This window comes from Oncorhynchus tshawytscha, linkage group LG02 (genome assembly GCF_018296145.1).
Source record: "Oncorhynchus tshawytscha isolate Ot180627B linkage group LG02, Otsh_v2.0, whole genome shotgun sequence".
Taxonomy (NCBI): domain Eukaryota; kingdom Metazoa; phylum Chordata; class Actinopteri; order Salmoniformes; family Salmonidae; genus Oncorhynchus; species Oncorhynchus tshawytscha.
Window position 1 is genome coordinate 34,495,462 of NC_056430.1, and position 20,305 is coordinate 34,515,766.

A 20,305-nucleotide genomic window follows, 5' to 3' on the forward strand; every position below is an offset into this window, starting at 1 on the left:
AACCGAAAGGTTGAAAGATCGAATCCCCTTGCTGACAGGGTAAAAACCTGTCGTTCGGCCCCTCAACAAGGCAGGCCATCATTGAAAATAAGACTTTGTTCTTAACTGACTTGCCTAGTTAAGTAAAGGGTCAATAAAAGAAAAAAGAAATACAGAGGAACTCTGGAGCCACGTCAGTGACCATTGGGTTCTTGGTCACCTCCCTGACGAAGAGTCCTGGTGTTTCCAAACATCTTCCATTTAATGGAGGCCAATGCTGCAGACATTTTTTGGTACCCTTCCCCAGATCTCTGAGGACAATCCTGTCTGAGCTCAACAAAAGATTCCCTTGACCTCATGGCTTGGTTTTTGCTATGACATTGTGGGACCTTGATTTGGAAAGGCCTGTCTATACATGTCCAACAATTGAATTTGACACAGGTTGGCTCCAATCAAGTTGTAGAAACAAAGATCAACGGAAACAACCCGAGCTCAATTTCAAGTCTCGTAGCAAAGTGTCTGAATACTTATGTAAATAATGTACTTCAGTTTGCATTAAAAACATTTGCAAAAATGTCTAAAAAATGTTTTTTTGCTTTGTCATTATGGGGTATTGGATGTAGGATTGAAGAGGGAAAATTGTTATTTAAATACATTTTAGAATAAGACTAACGTAACAAAATGCAGAAAAAGTCAAGGGGTCTGAATACCGTTTCTTCTCAGTCAAACAGTGGTCACCACTGTAAATTACCTTAAGTTACACAGAGACATAGCTCTATGTATAGACAGCGATAGCATCATTTAAAGTTAGAATGAGTATGATGGTTAGAATGAGTATGATGGTGCAGCTTTCCAAAACAGATCTAATGGCCCACCATTACACTACACTCTTATTTCTACCACTCACTTTCTCTGATATATATATATATATATATATATATATACACATACACACACACACACACACACACACACACACACACACACACACACACCAACTCTGCCTGAAGTTCTGTGGGCTTTTCTCCATGTTCTTTGACGTGACTGAGAATTGTAAGTGTTTAAGTCTACACACCTTACATAAGCTGTTAAAATAGACTTAGGATGGATGGTGTGTCAGGAATAATACTCCCCCTTTTTCAACTCACTGAGGTCTTCACCATACATCAGTATCAGATGAACAACAAGGCCTGGCTGGCATGGCTCAAAAGGGCCTGGCTGGCATGGCTCAATAGAGGGCCTGGCTGGCATGGCTCAATAGAGGGTTGTTAGACAATGCATGAGAGAAGGCCCCAGTGTTCCACTATTGAGTGACTGAGCACAGTGATTATCTCTGTGAGTGCTTTAAGTGTTCTAACACATCTTCCACTCATTTCGGCTTCAGTGAAATCATCACCATCATTGTACAGTGTTGTCCATACCGTCACCTCGAATTGGCTGACGGCCTCAGGGTCAAGCCACCAGGGTCAAAGGGTGAAAAGTTCAGTGAATGACAAGGCTCTGGGATACATAGTACACAGCTTTCCCGACCAGTCAGTCACCTAGCCCAACCAGTCAGTCACCTAGCCCAACCAGTCAGTCACCTAGCCCAACCAGTCAGTCACCTAGCCCAACCAGTCAGTCACCTAGCCCAACCAGTCAGTCACCTAGCCCAACCAGTCAGTCACCTAGCCCAACCAGCCAGCCACCTAGCCCAACACAGCCAGCCAGCCACCTAGCCCAACCAGCCAGCCACCTAGCCCAACCAGCCAGCCACCTAGCCCAACCAGCCAGCCACCTAGCCCAACCAGCCAGCCAGTGCAATTATCTCAATTACTCCTGCTTTGCCATAATGGCTGTTTTAGAGCTGCTGCTGTACACCAACACTGTAAAACCAGCGTCCTGCCTGCATCACTATGGCATATACAGTGGCACTCTGCTCTCTTATTGAATCTTTCACTCTTTCTCTGCACCCTCTTCCACTAACTCCGTTCTCATTTTCTCTCTGCCTTTCTGAAGGGTAGAGGCACCAGTCCTGGGTAATATAAGTCTCCCAGTCATTGAATAATAATAATAACAGTAATGGGAAATTCCACAATAACGGAATTACGCTGAGCCTAAAATGCATGCCAATCAAAAAACATTTAAGAGTTTCAAAACCGTACGACTAATTTGAACAATTTATACAGTAAAAAAACTCAAATCTAAATAGTGGAAAAATTGTGCAGATGCAAAGTTTGACAGAATCCGGTAAATGTCCCTCAGTTTTATTCTGTTACCAAACATTGTATCTGCACAGCTCTTCCTCTCAATGTGTTCTTGTAAAACATTCAGTGGAAATTGTTAAAAGTAGTCCTTGTGTATGTATACAATTTGTTTGTTTTTTAAGTGAAAAATCTTGAGTCTCAGCTTAAAAATTCTGTTACCATGGAATTACGACACCGACAACATCAGAGTTCAAGGCAGTTTGAACTGCTGTCCTTGGGAAAATAATTACTTAAAAATTAGAATGAGCCGGTTATGCAATGTGTAGTAAGAGGTTTCCTAACCCCGGAGAAGAGACTAACTCAAATGGTAATACTCCTAGTCAACTCTTAAGAGTATAACGAGTGAGATGTAGAGAGGAAGGTCATGGGTCGCAGTCCTGAAACATCCACATCTGGATAAAAAGAGGAAAAGCAAGTTCAGCGGTCAGAGTCCACATTCAAATAGCACTTTTAAGAATGAGGCATAGTGGGAAAACAGTAGCTGTTTTGAAGGAAGCAAGGACGAGTAGTGATCTGTGCTCTGAGTCAATCTCAGTTCTGACCCCTTCACCTCCCATCTGTGGCTAATGAGAATTGGGTTAGGAGGTTTCAGATTAACCTGGGGCCTCACAATAGAACAGGGGCTCAGCCAGGGTTTGGTCAGGTTTCAGGGTATTCTCTAGGTGGGGCTGAGATCAAAGAGAAGACACTACCCATAAACCCCTCTTCTGTGTGCTTCAATGTCTTTTTATGAGCACACACACACACACACTTGAAAAAGGCCACGCTGACATGGAGTTGGGTAAGGCCGCTCTAGTCCAGTTTATGGCGCTAGCGGGGTCATCCTGGGACCTCAGGGCACGCACACACACAGCTGTGGTGGCAGAGTGCCTGTAGCCTCCTGCTTGCCAGGTTGGCTGATTGAAGCCTTCCTCGGAGAAGACATAATTCGGGTCGATAACGGTGCTATTCAGACCTAGGAGCAGCGTCAGCATTTTCTACCTCTTCAACTCCACAAAAACTCAATGCAGAATTATCAGCAACACTGCTCCTTAAAATCTCTTTATACCCAACTTACACATTTTCTGCCAACAAAATGGTGTGTGTGGTACACTAGGGAAATATAATAGGCATAATAACACACACACTTCAGAGACTTACACTTTTCTGTAGCTCTCCGTTTGCTGCGTGTAAAGTGAAGTCTGGGGTACAAGCAGAAAATGTGGAGTTTAGACACTCTGGATCAGTCACTGTCAGAGTGCCATCCAACACCCTCAAATCTCACTCTCCCTCACACACCTGCTTTAGCACTACACACTCTCTGGGCTGGGCCAAATGGGGCAGCAGGCCCAGCATGGGGCCTCACACACAGCTCCTTGCTGTTTCAAGAGCTGTTTTTATGGGGTGGAAAACAAAATAGCACACCAAAGTACAAAAACTCATTATGGTCCACACATTCTTTCCAAAATCCTTAATAGCCCGGGGGGAGTTTTCATTCAACAAACTAAAGACTAAGGCTCAATAATGCGCAGTAGAGGAGTTGTAAGCAGAATTCTCACTTGTCAAATAGAGGATTGAACAATTGCCAACATCATGCTAGGTCCTATACAAAAGGGGAACTTGTAACTTTTGTAATGGCAAATCCATGAAAAATGTATAGCACCCGGTGTGATTCAGTTCCCACGAGCAAATCTGTTTTCCCATTCTGATTCACACCCAGCTTTACCTGAAATTCTAGTAAACCAAATCACACAAATTACTGGAGAATCCTATACTGTATACACAGTACTTCCCACAGCCCTGGCTATAAATGACAGTTCATGAATCATGAGTGAGCACATGGAGGCATTGAGAAACAATCAGTGTCAGGGGCCAGAGAATCTGTGACCGCAAAGTTAACAGTTTAGCAAAGTTTAAGTCAAAAATGTTATCCAGCTGTGGTCTGGTCAGTGACCAGAGTAATGCACACATACACATGTTACAGAGAAGAGGAAGATGTTTTGGGTTAACATCAACGTCAAATGTGGGTCTACTCCAAAGATGAGAAGAAAAACTACTAAACAGACACTAAGACAGCCAGCTGATTCAGACTGGATAGACAGCAGTCATTGGGTGTTTTACGTGAGTGTTAAAAAGCTAATAGCACTTAAAGGAGAAAGGGTTTTAGTTGTGTCTGTCAGTTGGAGTCAGCCTGTAGCTGTGCATGGCTCAGCCAACTGACACAGGATGGGTGTGCTGGTTTCCTGAGTCAGCCGAACAAAGGATAAGCATCTACTTCTGTTTTACTTGTAACTGCAGCCAGCCGACGGAGGAAGTAACACATGGGGGGGTGCAGGAAATGACATCATCTGTTCTGACAGCAGCAACAAATTCAAACAAAAGAAAGGCATGGCTATAGGCAAGAGCATTTAAAGCTTGTGTGGAACAGAGAGAGTCAAAAGCCTTGAAGGTGGATTGAACAGAATACAAAAAAGTTGAGGAAGCGCACTACTTGAGATGAATATTTAGGTGATATAGCAGTGTTTTTTTTATCAACATCTGCACTAGGCAGTTATTTTAACCTTAAGAGTTAACAAAACGCTTCCATGTGAGTGAAGACAGACAGAAAAAGAGAATGTACTGAAAAGATGTGCTGATACATAGTGATGGCTTGGGCTAGAGGGCTGCATTCCCACGAGCATTAATCTTTCTGCTTTGTAGATTACACGTTAGCCTACTTATTGTATTAAAAAGCACCTCCATTGCATTATTCACACACTCGGCACTCACTCAAGTTCCTCACCTAGTTGGGCATGCGAGTTAAAGTACACCTTCAGTATCGGTATATGTGGTCAAAATTAAACGGTAGACTGCCTATGCACGTCAGTCATCTTTCCAATAAATTAACTTAAATATTAGGCTATAGTTTACTACAGTGTGTGTAAGTAAATATTGATCATGGAAAGAAGTGGAGGGCGCTCAACCAATGTTAGTCAAGGTGCAATACAAATTTTTGATAATTGAAAATGAAAAATGGTACACCTTTTAGGAGCAGGTGAGCCTTGCGCTTACCTTTTTAATAAATATTGATTACATATGTCTCTGCCTGCAAACTGTCCTGCTCCTAAAAAGGTAGGCTATATCCTATATGCAAAATGTAGCTCAAGAGAAAGTGCAAGTGTCTGCTCTCTCCAACAACACGCTCTTCAAATGATGTCTAGCCTATTGGCTGATAGGCCTATGGCCCTGTAATACCGATAGCCTAATATAAAAAATGGCCCACATGAGAATCTCTGGTAATTTACCCTATTTCGTAGGTTATTTTTGCGCATTCTGATATTGCCTATAGGGTGCAAAATTGCTGGGACCATGGCTGGCAAGCGTGCTGCATCACATACACCCAAAATAACATTGCGGGAGTGCGGTCGGGTTCGGGACAAGTTCTTGCAGGAGCGGGTAGGAGTCGGCCAGAAAGCCAGCGAGAGCGGGATGAAGAAATCAGTCCCACGCAGTCATCAAGTTTGGGGCTTAATTAACTCCATCTTGCACGACTAATTCTACAACCGTAAAATTGTTATCTATCCAGGGAGGATCTTAATACAGTGAGGGGAGCTGTGAATAGTTTCAATTAAATAATTTCCACATAGAAAATCCCATGTTTAAATTTCAAACAAAGTCCAATTTTGTGCCCTCAATTTGATTTCTTGCAGCCTTTTGGAGCATCGGGGGAATATTTAAAATGATTAGGTCATTTGGCAGCGGTGCTCATAGAGTATGAGTTTTTCACAAGAGCCCAACAGCACCAATGTCCTATATGGTTTTCTAAACCGAAGAAAGTGAGATGTCAGTTACATTAAAGGATAGAATACCAGCCAGTAGAAATAACATGATTATTCTGGTTAATATGAGCTGGAAGGAAAGGTATGAATATTGAGTGGCTAATTTAGTCCCTGTCCCATTCCCACTGGTCCATATTGGTCCAGTTGCCAGACAGGATCTCCTGCAAAAGGACTGCACTGTCAAAACAAATTGACCTATCAATTACTGTCTTGACGGGCCAGCTGTCACAACATTAACACCTAGGCCCCCTGGCCTGCTGCAGTCCAGGCATACCTCATAGTCAAATCAATCAAGAATACTTTGATTTATTAGGATCCCCATTAACCAACGCCAATGGTGACAGCTAGTCTTACTGGGGTCCAGACAAAGAAAAATATATTTACAATTGAAATACATTTAAAAACATTAACATGTAGTGTGTGTGTGCGCGCGCATCTACCACATGCATGTCAGTACATACTTTACACACAACAAGTAGGTCACATGGGGAGAAGCATTGTGCCTTGTGGTGCTTAATTTGTTTTTGGAAACCAGGTTTGCTGTTCACTTGCGCTATATAAGATGGTAGGTAATTTCATGCACTCATGGCTCTGCATAATACTGTACGTTTCCTTGAATTTGTTCTGGACCTGGGGACTGTGAAAAGACCCCTGGTGGCATGTCTGGTGGGGTAAGTGTGTGCTATGCAAACAATTTGGAATTTCCACAACACATTTTTTTATAAAAACAAGTGACTCAGTCTTTCCTCAACTTTCAGCCAAGAGATACTGGTATGAATAGTATTAATATCAGCCCTCTGATTACAACGACGAGCCACTTTGTCCTGTAACAGCTGCAGTTTAACTAGGTCTTTCTTTGCAGCACTTGACCATATGACTGGACAATAATCAAGGTAAGATAAAACTAGAGTCCACAGGAGTCTAAAGTCAAAAAAGCTCTCTTTATTATGGATAATAGAAACTGGATGGTGTTCAGAGATGGATGGGAGGGGTTGAGGGGAGCTGAAGGGTGGGACAAATTAGTTTAAAAAATAAGTAAAATATGCTGTGTCCATAAAATGTATAACCTGGAAGTAGAAGCCTAACTTCTGTCCATTAGTTTACTCCAATTAGGGGAATATAAAGGAAAATATATATTTACCAAAAACAATATGGGGGATTGGAAATGACGCAGACAATTGCATTGATAGATCAGCTTTATTGCAGATTGTAGCTTCTTTGTATAGTTTTTTCAAATGCAGGAACTGAGAAAGTTGTCCCCATAACACTTACCTGACCATGAAAAGTCCTTATAAAACAGTCATACTAGGCCCTGGCCATGGGTTATAGCTGATCAAAAGACTTCAGAGCAGTAGTGTACCGTAGATGGCTCAGTTGTATCAAGGTTCACGTTAGGTGTGGGGCTTAAGTTATTCCACCAGATACATTAAAAAATGCTCCCTCTGGGAGGGTTGAGGAGTGAAAAGTAACAGGACGAGGACAGTGATTATCAGCACATTACCAGTGCCACCCTACGCTCTTCCTTTCCTTTGTTAGAGATATGAACCTATAAGAAACCTCATATCACGCTGGTACCCACCAAGACCGAGCGGAAAGAACAGAAATACACACAGCAAGAGATGCTTCAAATCATTTGAGATCGTCTAAGAGTGAGCGTCACTCTTCTGCTCTGGCGGCTACTTTAACTTCCCCTCCCTCTGACACACACACACACACACACCTCAATTATTGTATTGAAGGGGGGATACGACACTTGAGAAGATCAGATTAGGGCTGAGCCGTGAACAATGGCAGCAGTGAGGGCTGTGGTTTGGCAAAGCCACCCTGCTGATTAAACAGCTCAACCCCGGGCGCTATACACAGGAGCACTGACACCTCACCACAGAGATTACTATCCTCCTGTCATAGCCCTTCTCTATTCTCATCATCCAGCCTCCTCTCCCTCACTGCCCTTCCATCCTCTCCAGACATCTTCACTCTCCTTTTATCCTATCCCCTCCAAGTGTGTTCACTGACATTTTCAATCTCTCCCTGACCCAGTTTGTAATACCTACATGAGTCAAGCAGACCACCATAGTCCCTGTGCCCAAGAACACATATGTAACCTGTTTAAATGACTACCGCTCAGTAGCACTCACATTTGTAGCCATGAAAACAGCTACAACAGATCCACAGATGACGCATGCTCTATTGCACTCAACAGTGCCCTTTCCTACTTGGACAAAAGGAACACCTACGTGAGAATGCTGTTCATTGACTACAGCTCAGTGTTCAACACCATAGTGCCCTCGAAGCTCATCACTAAGCTAAGGTCCCTGGGACTGAACACGTCCCTCTGCAACTGGATCCTGGAATTACAGACTCAATTCCCCCGGTGGTAAGGGTAGGCAACAACACATTCACCACATTGACCCTCAACAAGGAGGGCCCCTCAGGGGTGAGTGCTTAGTCCCCTTGTAGTCATGGGTGAACTGGGAGTACACCCATGACTACTTGTCTGCGCACGACTCCAACACCATCATTAAGTTTGCCGACAGCACGACGGTGGTAGGCCAAAACAATGACGATATGACAGCCTATAGGGAGGAGGTAGGAGACATGGCATTGTGGTGCTAACACACAAAACCTCCCCCTCAACGTCAGCAAAACAAAGGAGGTGATCATGGACAGCAGGAAACGGAGAGCCATCACATTGACGGGGCTGTAGTGGAGCGGGAGCATAACGTTTCTCGGGGTCCACATCACTAAGAATCTATCATGGTCCAAACACACCAACACAGTCGTGAAGACAGAAGACAATGCCATGTCCCCTTCAGGAGGTTGAAAAAAATGTGGCATGGTCATGCAGATCCGCAAAAGTTCTACAGCTGCACCACAGAGCATCTTGGCTGCATAACAGCTTGGTATGGCAACTGCTTAGCATCTGATCGCAAGGTGCTACAGAGGGTATTGCGTATGGCCCAGTACATCACTGGGGTCGCGCTCCCTTCCATCCAGGACCTCTATACCAGTTGGTGTCAGACAGAAGGCCCTAGGAATGTTCAAAGACTCCAGCCAACCAAGGTCATAGACTGTTCTCTCTGCTACCACACGGCAAGCAGTACCAATGTAGCAAGTCTGGAACCAACAGGACACTGAACAGCTTCTACCCAAGTCAGAAGACTGCTAAATAGTTAGTTAAATAGCTACCCAGACTATCTGCATTGATCCTTTTTCCCTAACCTTTGACTCATCACATTCACTGCTGCTACTGTTAACTATCTGCCACTTTATTCCTAGTTCCATGTACATATCTACCTACATTACCTCATACCCCTGCACTGGTACCCTGTGTATATAGCCAAGTTACCATTAAATCAGTGTATTTTTTGAGGAGAGGGGATGGAGGGAGTTGTCATGATGGAGCGGAGGGGTGCTGTGAGAGAGGAGAGATTACATGCATAGTCCCTTAAGACCTTCGTTTGGAGAACTAGAAAAAGCAGCAGCAACAGGACTGTTTGTGCATTTCAAGAGGCTGCAGCCAATATACACTTCCACAAAATAGTCCCAATTAATCAAAGAAATCTGTCATTCGTTTTGATGTTTTTGCAGAGATCTTAGTTGCACAATTTTACATCTGAGATGTTCAGTCCAGTATTTTGCAATAAAAAAAATATAAAAATAATTGATGAAACTGAGTCATCTCTCGTTGAATGACAACAAAGACATTATTGAAGGACCCCTCTGTTGACCAATCACCAACAGAAGTTGCGTAGACTTCGGCTACCTACTTCTGTTTGCCTTCAGAAAACATTGTGTGCCTGAAACGAACAAAAGACATGACAAAATGTCATAATATATGCACAAACTCTTCCTGAACTCTTTTGGCTGGGAAGCATGAGGACGCCTTTAAGAGGTTGTGGACTCTGGATTCAATAGGGGTTTGTAGCCGTTGGCAAATCTGTTGTGATTTCAGAGTGGTCCAGAGATTGAAAGGGTCATGCTAGTGTATGGTGGCAGGCAAGGCAACCAGGGCTATATCTGGAACAGACAAAGACTTCTCTTGTCCTGGGGCCACATGACAGAACAGTGGAGCAAAGTAGACCTTTGGTAGATTGTTGCCTATGGTCCAAGCAAAAAAAAAAACTTTTGTAATGAGTCAACAGTTCCTATACTGCTGTACAGGCTCATCTGCAGACTAACTAACATGCAGCAGTGCCCACTTTGCTCTCCCACACAGAGACGTTAGAGGTAAACGGCACAGCCAAATGAGCTCTGTCCCTGCCTCTCACACCACAGCGTGACCAGACCAGAGCAGAGCCTAGCTCAGCAGAACACAACACAGGGCTGTCTGGGTGTGTGTGTGTGTTTAGTACAGCTACTGCTGACACATCTTTACATACAACAAACAAAAATAAACTATTTCAAATATTTTACTGAGTTACAGTTCATAAGGAAATCAATTAGGCCCTAATCTATGGATTTCACATGACTAGGTAGGGTACACCAACTGGGGAGCCAAGCCCAGCCAATCAATGCTTTTTTTTCCTACAAAAGGGGCTTTATTACAGACAGAATACTCCTCAGCATCCCCCCAAACCCCTTTAGACAATCCTGCAGGTGAAGCTGGATACAGAGGTCCTGGGCTGGCGTGGTTACATGTGGTCTGCAGTTGTGAGGCCAGATGGACGTACTGCCAAATTCTCTAAAACGACATTGGCGGAAACTTATGGTAGAGAAATGTCAATTCTCCGGCAACAGCTCTGGTGGACATTCCTGCAGTAAGCATGCCAATTGCACACTCCCTCAACACTTGAGAGATCTACGGCAATGTGTTGTGACTAAACTGCACATTTTAAAAGTGGGCTTTTATTGTCCCCAATGTAAGGTACACCTGTGTAATGATTATGCAGTTTAATCAGCTTCTTGATATGCCACACCTGTCAGGTGGATGTATTAACTTGGCAAAGGAGAAATGCTCACTAACAGGGACAAATTTGTGCACAAAATTATAAAAATAAGCTATTTGTGCATATGGAACATTTCTGGGATTTTTTTAAATTTCAGCTCATGAAACATGGGACCAACACTTAACATGTTGCGTTTATATTTTTGTTCAGATACAAAAACAGCAAGCTCAAATGGGCCCCAATGGCCTTTTCTCATCACTGAAACCGTCAGGATGATATTCTGGTGTTCTTATTAATCAACCAGGGAGAATTGAAGATATTGTCAGTGTATGTTGAGGCAGAGAGGGACGGCGGAGGAAGGGAGGGAGCAGAGGAGAGGATTCAACAGCAGAGTATCTATCCAGTTATCAGTGCTGTTAGTTGGAGGGTCCCAGTGGACCCACATGGAGACCTAGTGTCTGCAGGACCAGGCTTTATCCTCACAACTCACACTGTAATTACAGGATGTTTACCTCCCCCTTGGCACAGATGATCTCATAACCACCACGTCTCACTGCAAAATGGGTGGCACTACAAATGGAACGCTGCAAATATAGCCTACTTGTAAACAGTATCACATCTTCAAACATGCGCTGGAGCCAACTTGCTGAACATATCTTCCTCTAAAGCTTTGTCGTCATTTCAGCACCCGGCTGTGAATAGTAATAATACAACCTTAGACTAGACTGATTTCACTAGATCTTTATTGTCATGTCTGGGTGTGCTCGCAGTCATGTCTGGGTGTGCTCGCAGTCATGTCTGGGTGTGCTCGCAGTCATGTCTGAGTCGCTGGGAGCAGCAGTCATACAGAGGGACGTTTGTTGATGTCAGCAGACAGTGTCAGACCGACTCTGTTCCTTACAGAACCACTGCTCCATCTGTAATCAGTGTACTGTAATTACCCTCCAGCCCACAGAACTCTGCTACCAGCTGTAATAAGGGGGACTAAGCCTGGTTTATGCAGGGCTCATACAGGTAGCTATAGAACATGTCTCCTCATGTAGCTATTATAGCATGACATCTACACTCAACATCTTTCATTTGTTTGCATTTTATTTAACCAGGCAAGTCAGTTAATTTAAGAACAAATTCTTATTTACAACGATGGCCTAATCCGCCCAAACCCAAACGATGCTGGGCCAATTAATTGTGCGACGCCCTACGGGACTCCCAATCATGGCCATTTGTGATACAGCCTGGAATCAAACCAGGGAATGTAGTGTCACCTTTAACATTGAGATGCAGTGCCTTGGACTGCTGCGCCACTCGGGAGCCCAACAGTTCTGGAATGGTGTCTTACTTTCACACCACTCTGGAGTGGGCTGCTACTGGAAACTCCACTCAACCTCCTCCATTCAATTAAATAAAGTGTGTAGGCTACATACTTCAGCCAAAACTCAACTGCGCCTCAATTGTTATATTGGTGAAGAAACGGTTAGAAAAGCAGCCAGGTCTGACAAACAACCGGTTTCCAGGAAGAACCAATCTTCCCACACACACACACAGCTAATAGGTGTCTGCAGGTTTATGTTCAACGTGAGGATGGCAGCCATGCCTCGGAGGCTCTAGCACTCTGGTCTTAAGATCACACCATGGTTGTTTCTCAGGTTTCAGTCTGGGCCTCGCTCCAGTTGATGACGACGCTCACCACCAGCAGGCAGGTCAATACAGCCTCTCAGTGTGATCAATACAGTGTTTGGAAGAGACTCAAATCAAGGCAATTAGAGAAATAAAGGCAGCCGTTTGTTCTCCATGAAGCTACAGGAGGATATCGCCTGCTTAGATGTGTCAAAGCTGTTCGTCTAATCAAGTTAGCTCAGCAAACATCGGCTTTCTTCTGTATTCTTAGAGAGAATGAACACACACAGCCACAACAATTGACGTTGAGTTCTGTGCGGAAAAGCACTCCCAGAAAAGGAGAGGTATGTGCATCAGACGTGGTACTTGGCTGGTGTAGTGTTTCCCGAGTGATAGATATGAATGTGCCTGGGTGGTGGTCACAGACAGCTCATCTCCCTACATTTAAATGGCAGCTCAATCTGTAAATCAGTTAGCTAGCATTGATTTCTGCACTCAGAGGCCATGTCTATGGGAGGTGGCAACTGTATTAACAGTAACAGGCTTGAGCGATTTCCTCTAGGTTGCCCTGAGCCCCACATCCAGGGAGAACCACAACGAGGGGGACAGAAGACAGGTCCATTCTTTAGGGCCTCAGATGTTGTGGAAAGCTGAAGAAAAAGTAGAAGAAAAAGAGGAAGAAGGAATGCTGATTTGGTGTTGTGTTAATCCCCCTGTCTGTGGGCAGGAGAGTCTAAGCTGGTGAGAAGTAATTGCTGCTTGAAGCGATCCTACGTCAGCAGTCCCTCTTTCTAGAGCAGCAACAGTGGTGTGTCAAAGTATGCCTCAACACTGACGCATACTCACACGCCAAAATATATATATATATATGGCTTTTCTGAAAGCTCTCCTTTTCTATTTCAATCAAGACCTCTCAAATGTGAATGAGCTGCAACATAAATTGAGTCATGTCACCACAGTGCACTCACACAGAACAGAATGCCTGATACATTTGGCCTGGAAGCACAAAAAGTCTGGGCGAGTTATGTTGCAGTCCTAATAGTTTTCTATAACACAATGAAGTACATGTGCTGCATGTCATGTCATAAAAGAGTACTCCTATAGTTTCATTACCAATGGAAATAAATAACAGGGCTGCCATATCAGTTGTTTCCTCCCAACTTAAAATAGACAAGGTTTCATCCCCCGAGACCGATCAGCATTCCTCAGCCATACTCCAATAAAAAAATTAAAAAACATCTAGTCATGTCCTGTGAAGAAGCCGTCCTTTGTTTCCGCCTTGCTTCCTTAAAATCACCTCACCCGTCAAGCAGACAGCAGGGGAGGAACGTGGATGTACACAGTGCACACTTTCAGACATTAAATAACCTTGCTTAGACATAACAGCACTTACATTGCCTTGCCCGCGTATCGTGTGGCCATGAAAGCATGCTTCTGTATTTACATAAATGCAAGGCATGCCTATAAGCAATGTGTTCATATTATATATATATATGAGCGTGAGAGAGAAAAAGTGTGTGTGTGTGTCTTAAGCAAAGCCTGTGAACTGTTCAGACATGTTCACACAAACCGAGCTGCCACTCTCACACAGTTTAAAGGAGAGGAAGACGCTGCCAAGGGAAATTTCCATCCCAGCTTAACTGAAAATGGGAGGTTAAAAAAGTCAATAACAAACCAAAAAAATACAAATAATCGAAGAACATAAAAAATAAATTGTGACAGAATTCACAGATGCTCAAGCTGCTGGGGGTAGGAGATTAAATGTCAATCAAAGCCCAAAACCTGAAGGGAAGTCATTGAACGTGTGCTTCCTGTTATTGAACACTGGAGTCTTTGAGGGATAAACTCAATATATTGCAATAAATTACTCTAGCTACAAACACCCATGTCAAAGCTGAGGTTCTGAATAACGTAGTATTTGTCCTTTTAGCATTCCCCAACTCCTGGTTCAGCCCCAACTCCTGGTTCAGCCCCAACTCCTGGTTCAGCCCCAACTCCTGGTTCAGCCCCAACTCCTGGTTCAGCCCCAACTCCTGGTTCAGCCCCAACTCCTGGTTCAGCCCCAACTCCTGGTTCAGCCCCAACTCCTGGTTCAGCCCCAACTCCTGGTTCAGCCCCAACTCCTGGTTCAGCCCCAACTCCTGGTTCAGCCCCAACTCCTGGTTCAGCCCCAACTCCTGGTTCAGCCCCAACTCCTGGTTCAGCCCCAACTCCTGGTTCAGCCCCAACTCCTGGTTCAGCCCCAACTCCTGGTTCAGCCCCAACTCCTGGTTCAGCCCCAACTCCTGGTTCAGCCCCAACTCCTGGTTCAGCCCCAACTCCTGGTTCAGCCCCAACTCCTGGTTCAGCCCCAACTCCTGGTTCAGCCCCAACTCCTGGTTCAGCCCCAACTCCTGGTTCAGGGAGAAAAGAGATCCATCATTCCCTTCTATCTGCCACAGGTCCAAAAATAGCAGCTGGTGGTGGTGGTGGGGGGGGGAATAGTTCAGAAGACACTCATCACGGACAAACAGGCGGGAGGAGGTTTCTCCCTGGCTTCGTCAAGTGAACAGGATATAGTGGTAAGGCTTTTCTCAGCTTTCTGCAGGTTACCACAGCACCAAATAAGGGACCTAAAAGGGCTTCTAGGAAGAGGTGAGATGTTGCACTTCTTAGAGGATGTCACACTGACTTTAGTTTACAAGTCCAAGCCAAGGACGGAATGTGTGATTGGAACCTGTCAAGAACTGATCCAACACTTTATCCTGCAAACTCCTCCAGTGATACACCTTGAATAAAGACAATGCAGCCTTATTCATTTTAGGGCTGAGTTTCAATTCGATTGCACTTTTTCGGCGATGCACCTTTTAAGGGCAAAGTTCCCGCTTTCACATAGATAGCATTCACGGAAAACACTGCATATGTCAGCTCAATCAGACTTTACCTTTAAACCTTGGTTAATGCTTTTAACAAAGACAATGTTCACAGTGTAAAATAAAAAATAGTCTGATTGTTAATTCAAACATGCATTCTAGCTGTAGAGGAAGAATGCTATGTCGGACTTACTCCCAAATATGAGTCACTGGACCTGATCGAATAGAGTCCAAGGCCGGGATTCAATCTGATAACGCTTTGTAGGGGTAATGCAGCATTTAATCCAAAAATGCAATGTCCTCAGGAAATAGCAAATGTCATAGCTTTAGAAGTTTCTGATAGGCTAATTGACATCATTTGAGTCAATTGGAGGTGTACATGTGGATGTATTTCAAGGGCTACCTTCAAACTCAGTGCCTCTTTGCTTGACATCATGGGAAAATCTAAAGAAATCAGCCAAAACCTAAAAAAAAATTGTAGACCTCTACAAGTCTGGATCATCCTTGGGAGAAATTTCCAAAAGTCTGAAGGTACCACTTTCTTCTGTACAATCAATAAACACCATTGGACCACGCAGCAGTCATACCGCTCAGGAAGGAGATGCATTCTGTCTCCTAGAGATGAACGTACTTGTGTGTGAAAAGTGCAAATCAATCCCGGAACAACAGCAAAGGACCCTGTGAAGAAGCTGGAGGAAACTGGTACCAAAGTATCTATATCCACAGTAAAACAAGTCCTATATCGACATAACCTGAAAGGCCACTCAGCAAGGAAAAAGCCACTGCTCTGAAACCTCAATAAAAAAAGCCAGGCTACGGTTTGCAACTGCACATGGAGACAAAGATGTACTTTTTGGAGAAATGTCCTCTGGTCTGATGAAACAAAAATAGAACTGTTTGGCCATAATGACCATCATTATGTTTGGAGGGAAAAAAGGGGGAGGCTTGCAAGCTGAACACCATCCCAACCGTGAAGCACGGGGTGGCAGCGTCATGTTGTGGGGGAGCTTTGCTGCAGGAGGGACTGGTGCACTCCACAAAATAGATGGCATCACGAGGATGGAAAATTATGTGGATATATTGAAGCAACATCAAGACACCAGTCAGCAAGTTAAAGCTTGGTCGCAAATGGGTCTTCCAAATGGACAATGACTCCAAGCATACTTCCAAAGTTGTGGCAAAATGGCTTAAGGAAGTCAAGATATTAGAGTGGCCATCACAAAGCCCTGACCTCAATCCTTATAGACAATTTGTGGGGAGAACTGAAAAAGCGTGTGCGAGCAAGGAGGCCTATAAACCTGACTCAGTTACACCAGCTCTGTCAGGAGGAAGGGGCTAAAATTCACCCAACTTAGTGGCTACCTGAAACATTTGACCCAAATTAAACAATTTAAAAGGCAATGCCACCAAATACTAATTGAGTGGATGTAAACTTCTGACCCACTGGAGAGGTCATGAAAAAAAAAAGCTGAAACAAATAATTATCCTATTATTCTGACATTTCACAATCTTAAAATAAAGTGGTGATCCTAACTGACCTAAGACAGGGATTTTTACTAGGATTAGATTTCAGGAATTGTGAAAAACTGAGTTTAAGTCTACAATTTTGTTTATGGTGTCCTTTGACAGCTCTTTGGTCTTGGCCATAGTAGAGTTTGGAGTGTGACTGAGGTTATGGACAGGTGTCTTTTATACTGATAACAAGTTCAAACAGGTGCCATTAATACAGGTAACTAGTGGAGGAGAGAGGAGCCTCTTGAAGAAGTTACAGGTCTGTGAGAGACAGAAATCTTGCTTGTTTGTAGGTGACCAAATACTTATTTTCAAATAAATTCATTACAAATCCTACAATGTGATTTTCTGGATTTTTTTTTCTCATTTTGTCTGTCATAGTTGAAGTGCACCTATGATGAAACTTACAGGCCTCTCTCATCTTTTTAAGTGGGAGAACTTGCACAATTGGTGGCTGACTAAATACTTTTTTGCCCCACTGTATGAGATGATTACTTTATTTTTCATTCCTTAAAGTAATCAAATAAAAACTAAGTAATATACATAACTGAAGTATTTTATTTATCATCACCTATGTTTCTATTGTTGTCTACCCAATGTGGACCTTATCAGAGACAATGGAATATTGGCAATGTTTTGGCAATTGAACGTTTACCCTTTTCGGCTTTGGAATTTCCAATAAAAAGCGCTAAAATCAATGTAACGTCATTATTTTCAAGGTAATGCCAGGATTCCCTCTTACCTCACCTTTCAGTTCTCAGGAAGCATTTAGAGTCATAAGCTTATTTTCTGACACTCACGCCGATCACCATTCGTCAGGACATTAACAGAGTATTTGGTTTTGGCTCAAGCTTTGGCTGCCTGTTTGGGCTCCAACATATTCCTAACAGGAGCCCTGTGTTTCTGTCAAAACAATAATGAGAATGGGAGCAAAGTGCACATGAAGCAAGACTTCACTGTCACTGTTCAGCATGGGGTGGGGGTTAAGAGGGCGGCTATGATATGACCTCAGTCAAAATATTTAACTGGCAGAGAAGTCATGGCACTAGAATCAGAGGATCCAAATGACTGTCTGTCATGACAGTCCCTACTCCGTCACACAGCGCAAACACACACACACACTTACACCACGTTAATTAAACTTTATTACAGTGCCCTAAGGTGGACACAGCTCGTTTTTGTACATGCTGGTATTACCGAAGAACCCGACTAACCAAAGTCACTATCAAATCGGCTTTGACGCAACCTTGAGATTTACGCTGATTGCAACAAGTGGGGGTGTTCTGAGTTAGAAGGGCAAAATGAACAGATCCAGAGTACAGACAACAGAATAAAATGGAGCCAACCAAAGATATTTATAATGTTTCAATTCTCTAACATAGTGAGCACTTCACAGACTGCAAAACTGTAAGCCAGAGTCTATTGCTTGCGGTTAATCATTATCGATTAGGACCTACATTGACACATGCCGTGAATGATCTGCCATTGCTTGGAGAGGTCTGAAGAACCCATTACATCCATGAGGTGGTTATCATTAGTAGGCACAGCTGAAGAGCAATCAAAGTAAATCAGAAATATTCCCTTAGCTTACAATATTATTATTTATCCTGCTACCATTCCATTTCTCCTAATCCCTGCCTACATTTACATACTGCAGTATTTGAGTTAAAGTATCCCTGCACATTGTAAATGTGGTACTGGCACTGTATACACTGTAGCTCACATTTCAGTTTTGAATTATATTTACTTTTTTTAAAAATGAGTTATGAGTTATTGTATTTTGATACTGAATACTGCACTGTTGGGTAAGGCTTGCAAGTTAGGTATTTCATTATACTTGACATGTTCAGACCTTAGAATTATCAATCACTTAACAGTCTACAGCCTTTCAGGCCTGGGCCTAAAGGCTACATTATGCTGGTATCATTTAGAAACCACTAGATTGTTGGTGTCATTTTATGTTAGGATATGATAGTTTTTACGGTCTGCTACTTGACTGTAATAAAACCTTGACATAACTTGCTGTCAACGCACGACTTTTCTATTTCGAATACTTGAAGAGTTGAGAAAATTCTGTTGGTGAGGCATTCCCCTAATGTATGACAGCAGGAGGAGCGCGGGCTCAAATGTGTGTTTACTGGTTCTGACTAGCCTACTCTGTTCCAGTTGCGCACTGGAGGCTAGAAAAACTTCTATGAAATTAGACAAAAACGCGGCTATGTAACTAGCTGTACATCAAAATGGTTAATGAGAGAGATTCGGTAGCGTCGCAGGATACATGGCCTAGTCCTCCGCGCACACTCTGGACCTCAAAGCTTTACCACGAAAATGTCCTCTATGCATCATGATGCCTAGTCTCGAAAACCCGAACCTAGGCAACAGTCAAACTGAGGCTTATGATTGGCTTGAGACTAATCAACGCCCGTTACGTCGCAAAATTACAATTAAATTAAAATATCGCCAGCTCACAACACCGTAACTGCATACAATGTAGCAAGTGTTCATGCGATTCTACATCGATTGGATTCAGATATTAGAATAGAGTGCTTGATGGTACATACCCAACAGGAGCAGTTTCACTTCTCTCGCCGCCTTCTCCCCATCTTCTCGAAGGTTTTTGTCAATCATTTTGGACCGCTCTTGTGCAGCTTTATCTTCCTGACTCACTGTGCACCCCATGGTTCCAAGTGCACGCTTCAGGACTGCTGTTTTTCGGACAATATCACACAAAAAATGTTGCCTATTTAGGACTGTATGCCTGGGAGCGTTTAAAAAAAAAAAGCGTTCCCAGAACAGTGTTGTGAGGTTGAGAAATTAAACTTCCCCTTTGAGAAAAACGACTGGGATATAAGTTTGATTCGTCCACAAACCAGCAAACAAATACTTTATTCGATTTAGTCCCAATTCAGTTCTATTCCAGATGTTTACTCGTTTTTAATATTCCAAAACCTAATTTGACGCCTATTTTTTCAACCCCAGTGACATGCTATCCAAGCCAATACGGAAAAGTAATTTGTCTGTCATTACGCGGACACTATTTGAGTAACAACAATTTCTTTTGAGGCCCGTCAATACAATCAGTCAAGTTCACTTTTCAAGATCAGCCTCGCAGGTTCCAACGCAAGGAAATGGGCCCACGGAACTTCAGTAAAAAGTATTCCAGCTGTGAAGACGGCAGAGCAGATGGATTCCGTTGCCAACTTGCAATGTATCCAAAATTCACATACCCACTGTGAAGAAGCTATTCTATTTTCTCTTCTTCCTCTGTGTTTAATTTAGTCGTTAAGTGTGTGAGTGCCGTTATGCATTCTTCTCTTCGTAAAGATTTATCACGTACAAAGCCACACCCGTAACAGCGTGAAGTTCCTCAGTCTGGCCGACAAAACGAAGACAGTTCTGTCACCTCCCAATCC

The 20,305-nt window shown here is 43.4% G+C and overlaps 1 protein-coding gene across 1 annotated transcript in view; it reads right to left on the reverse strand.

Annotated features, from left to right (window-relative positions):
• Positions 1 to 20,304, reverse strand: part of LOC112217206 (guanine nucleotide-binding protein G(i) subunit alpha-2) — a 104,814-nt gene extending 84,510 nt beyond the window's left edge. Inside the window, exon 1 of the mRNA XM_024377488.2 lies at positions 19,454 to 20,304. Coding sequence (XP_024233256.1) covers positions 19,454 to 19,571 — 118 coding nt within the window. The 5' untranslated portion in view covers positions 19,572 to 20,304. The remainder of the gene's footprint in view (positions 1 to 19,453) is intronic.
• Position 20,305: the final 1 nt, after the last annotated feature.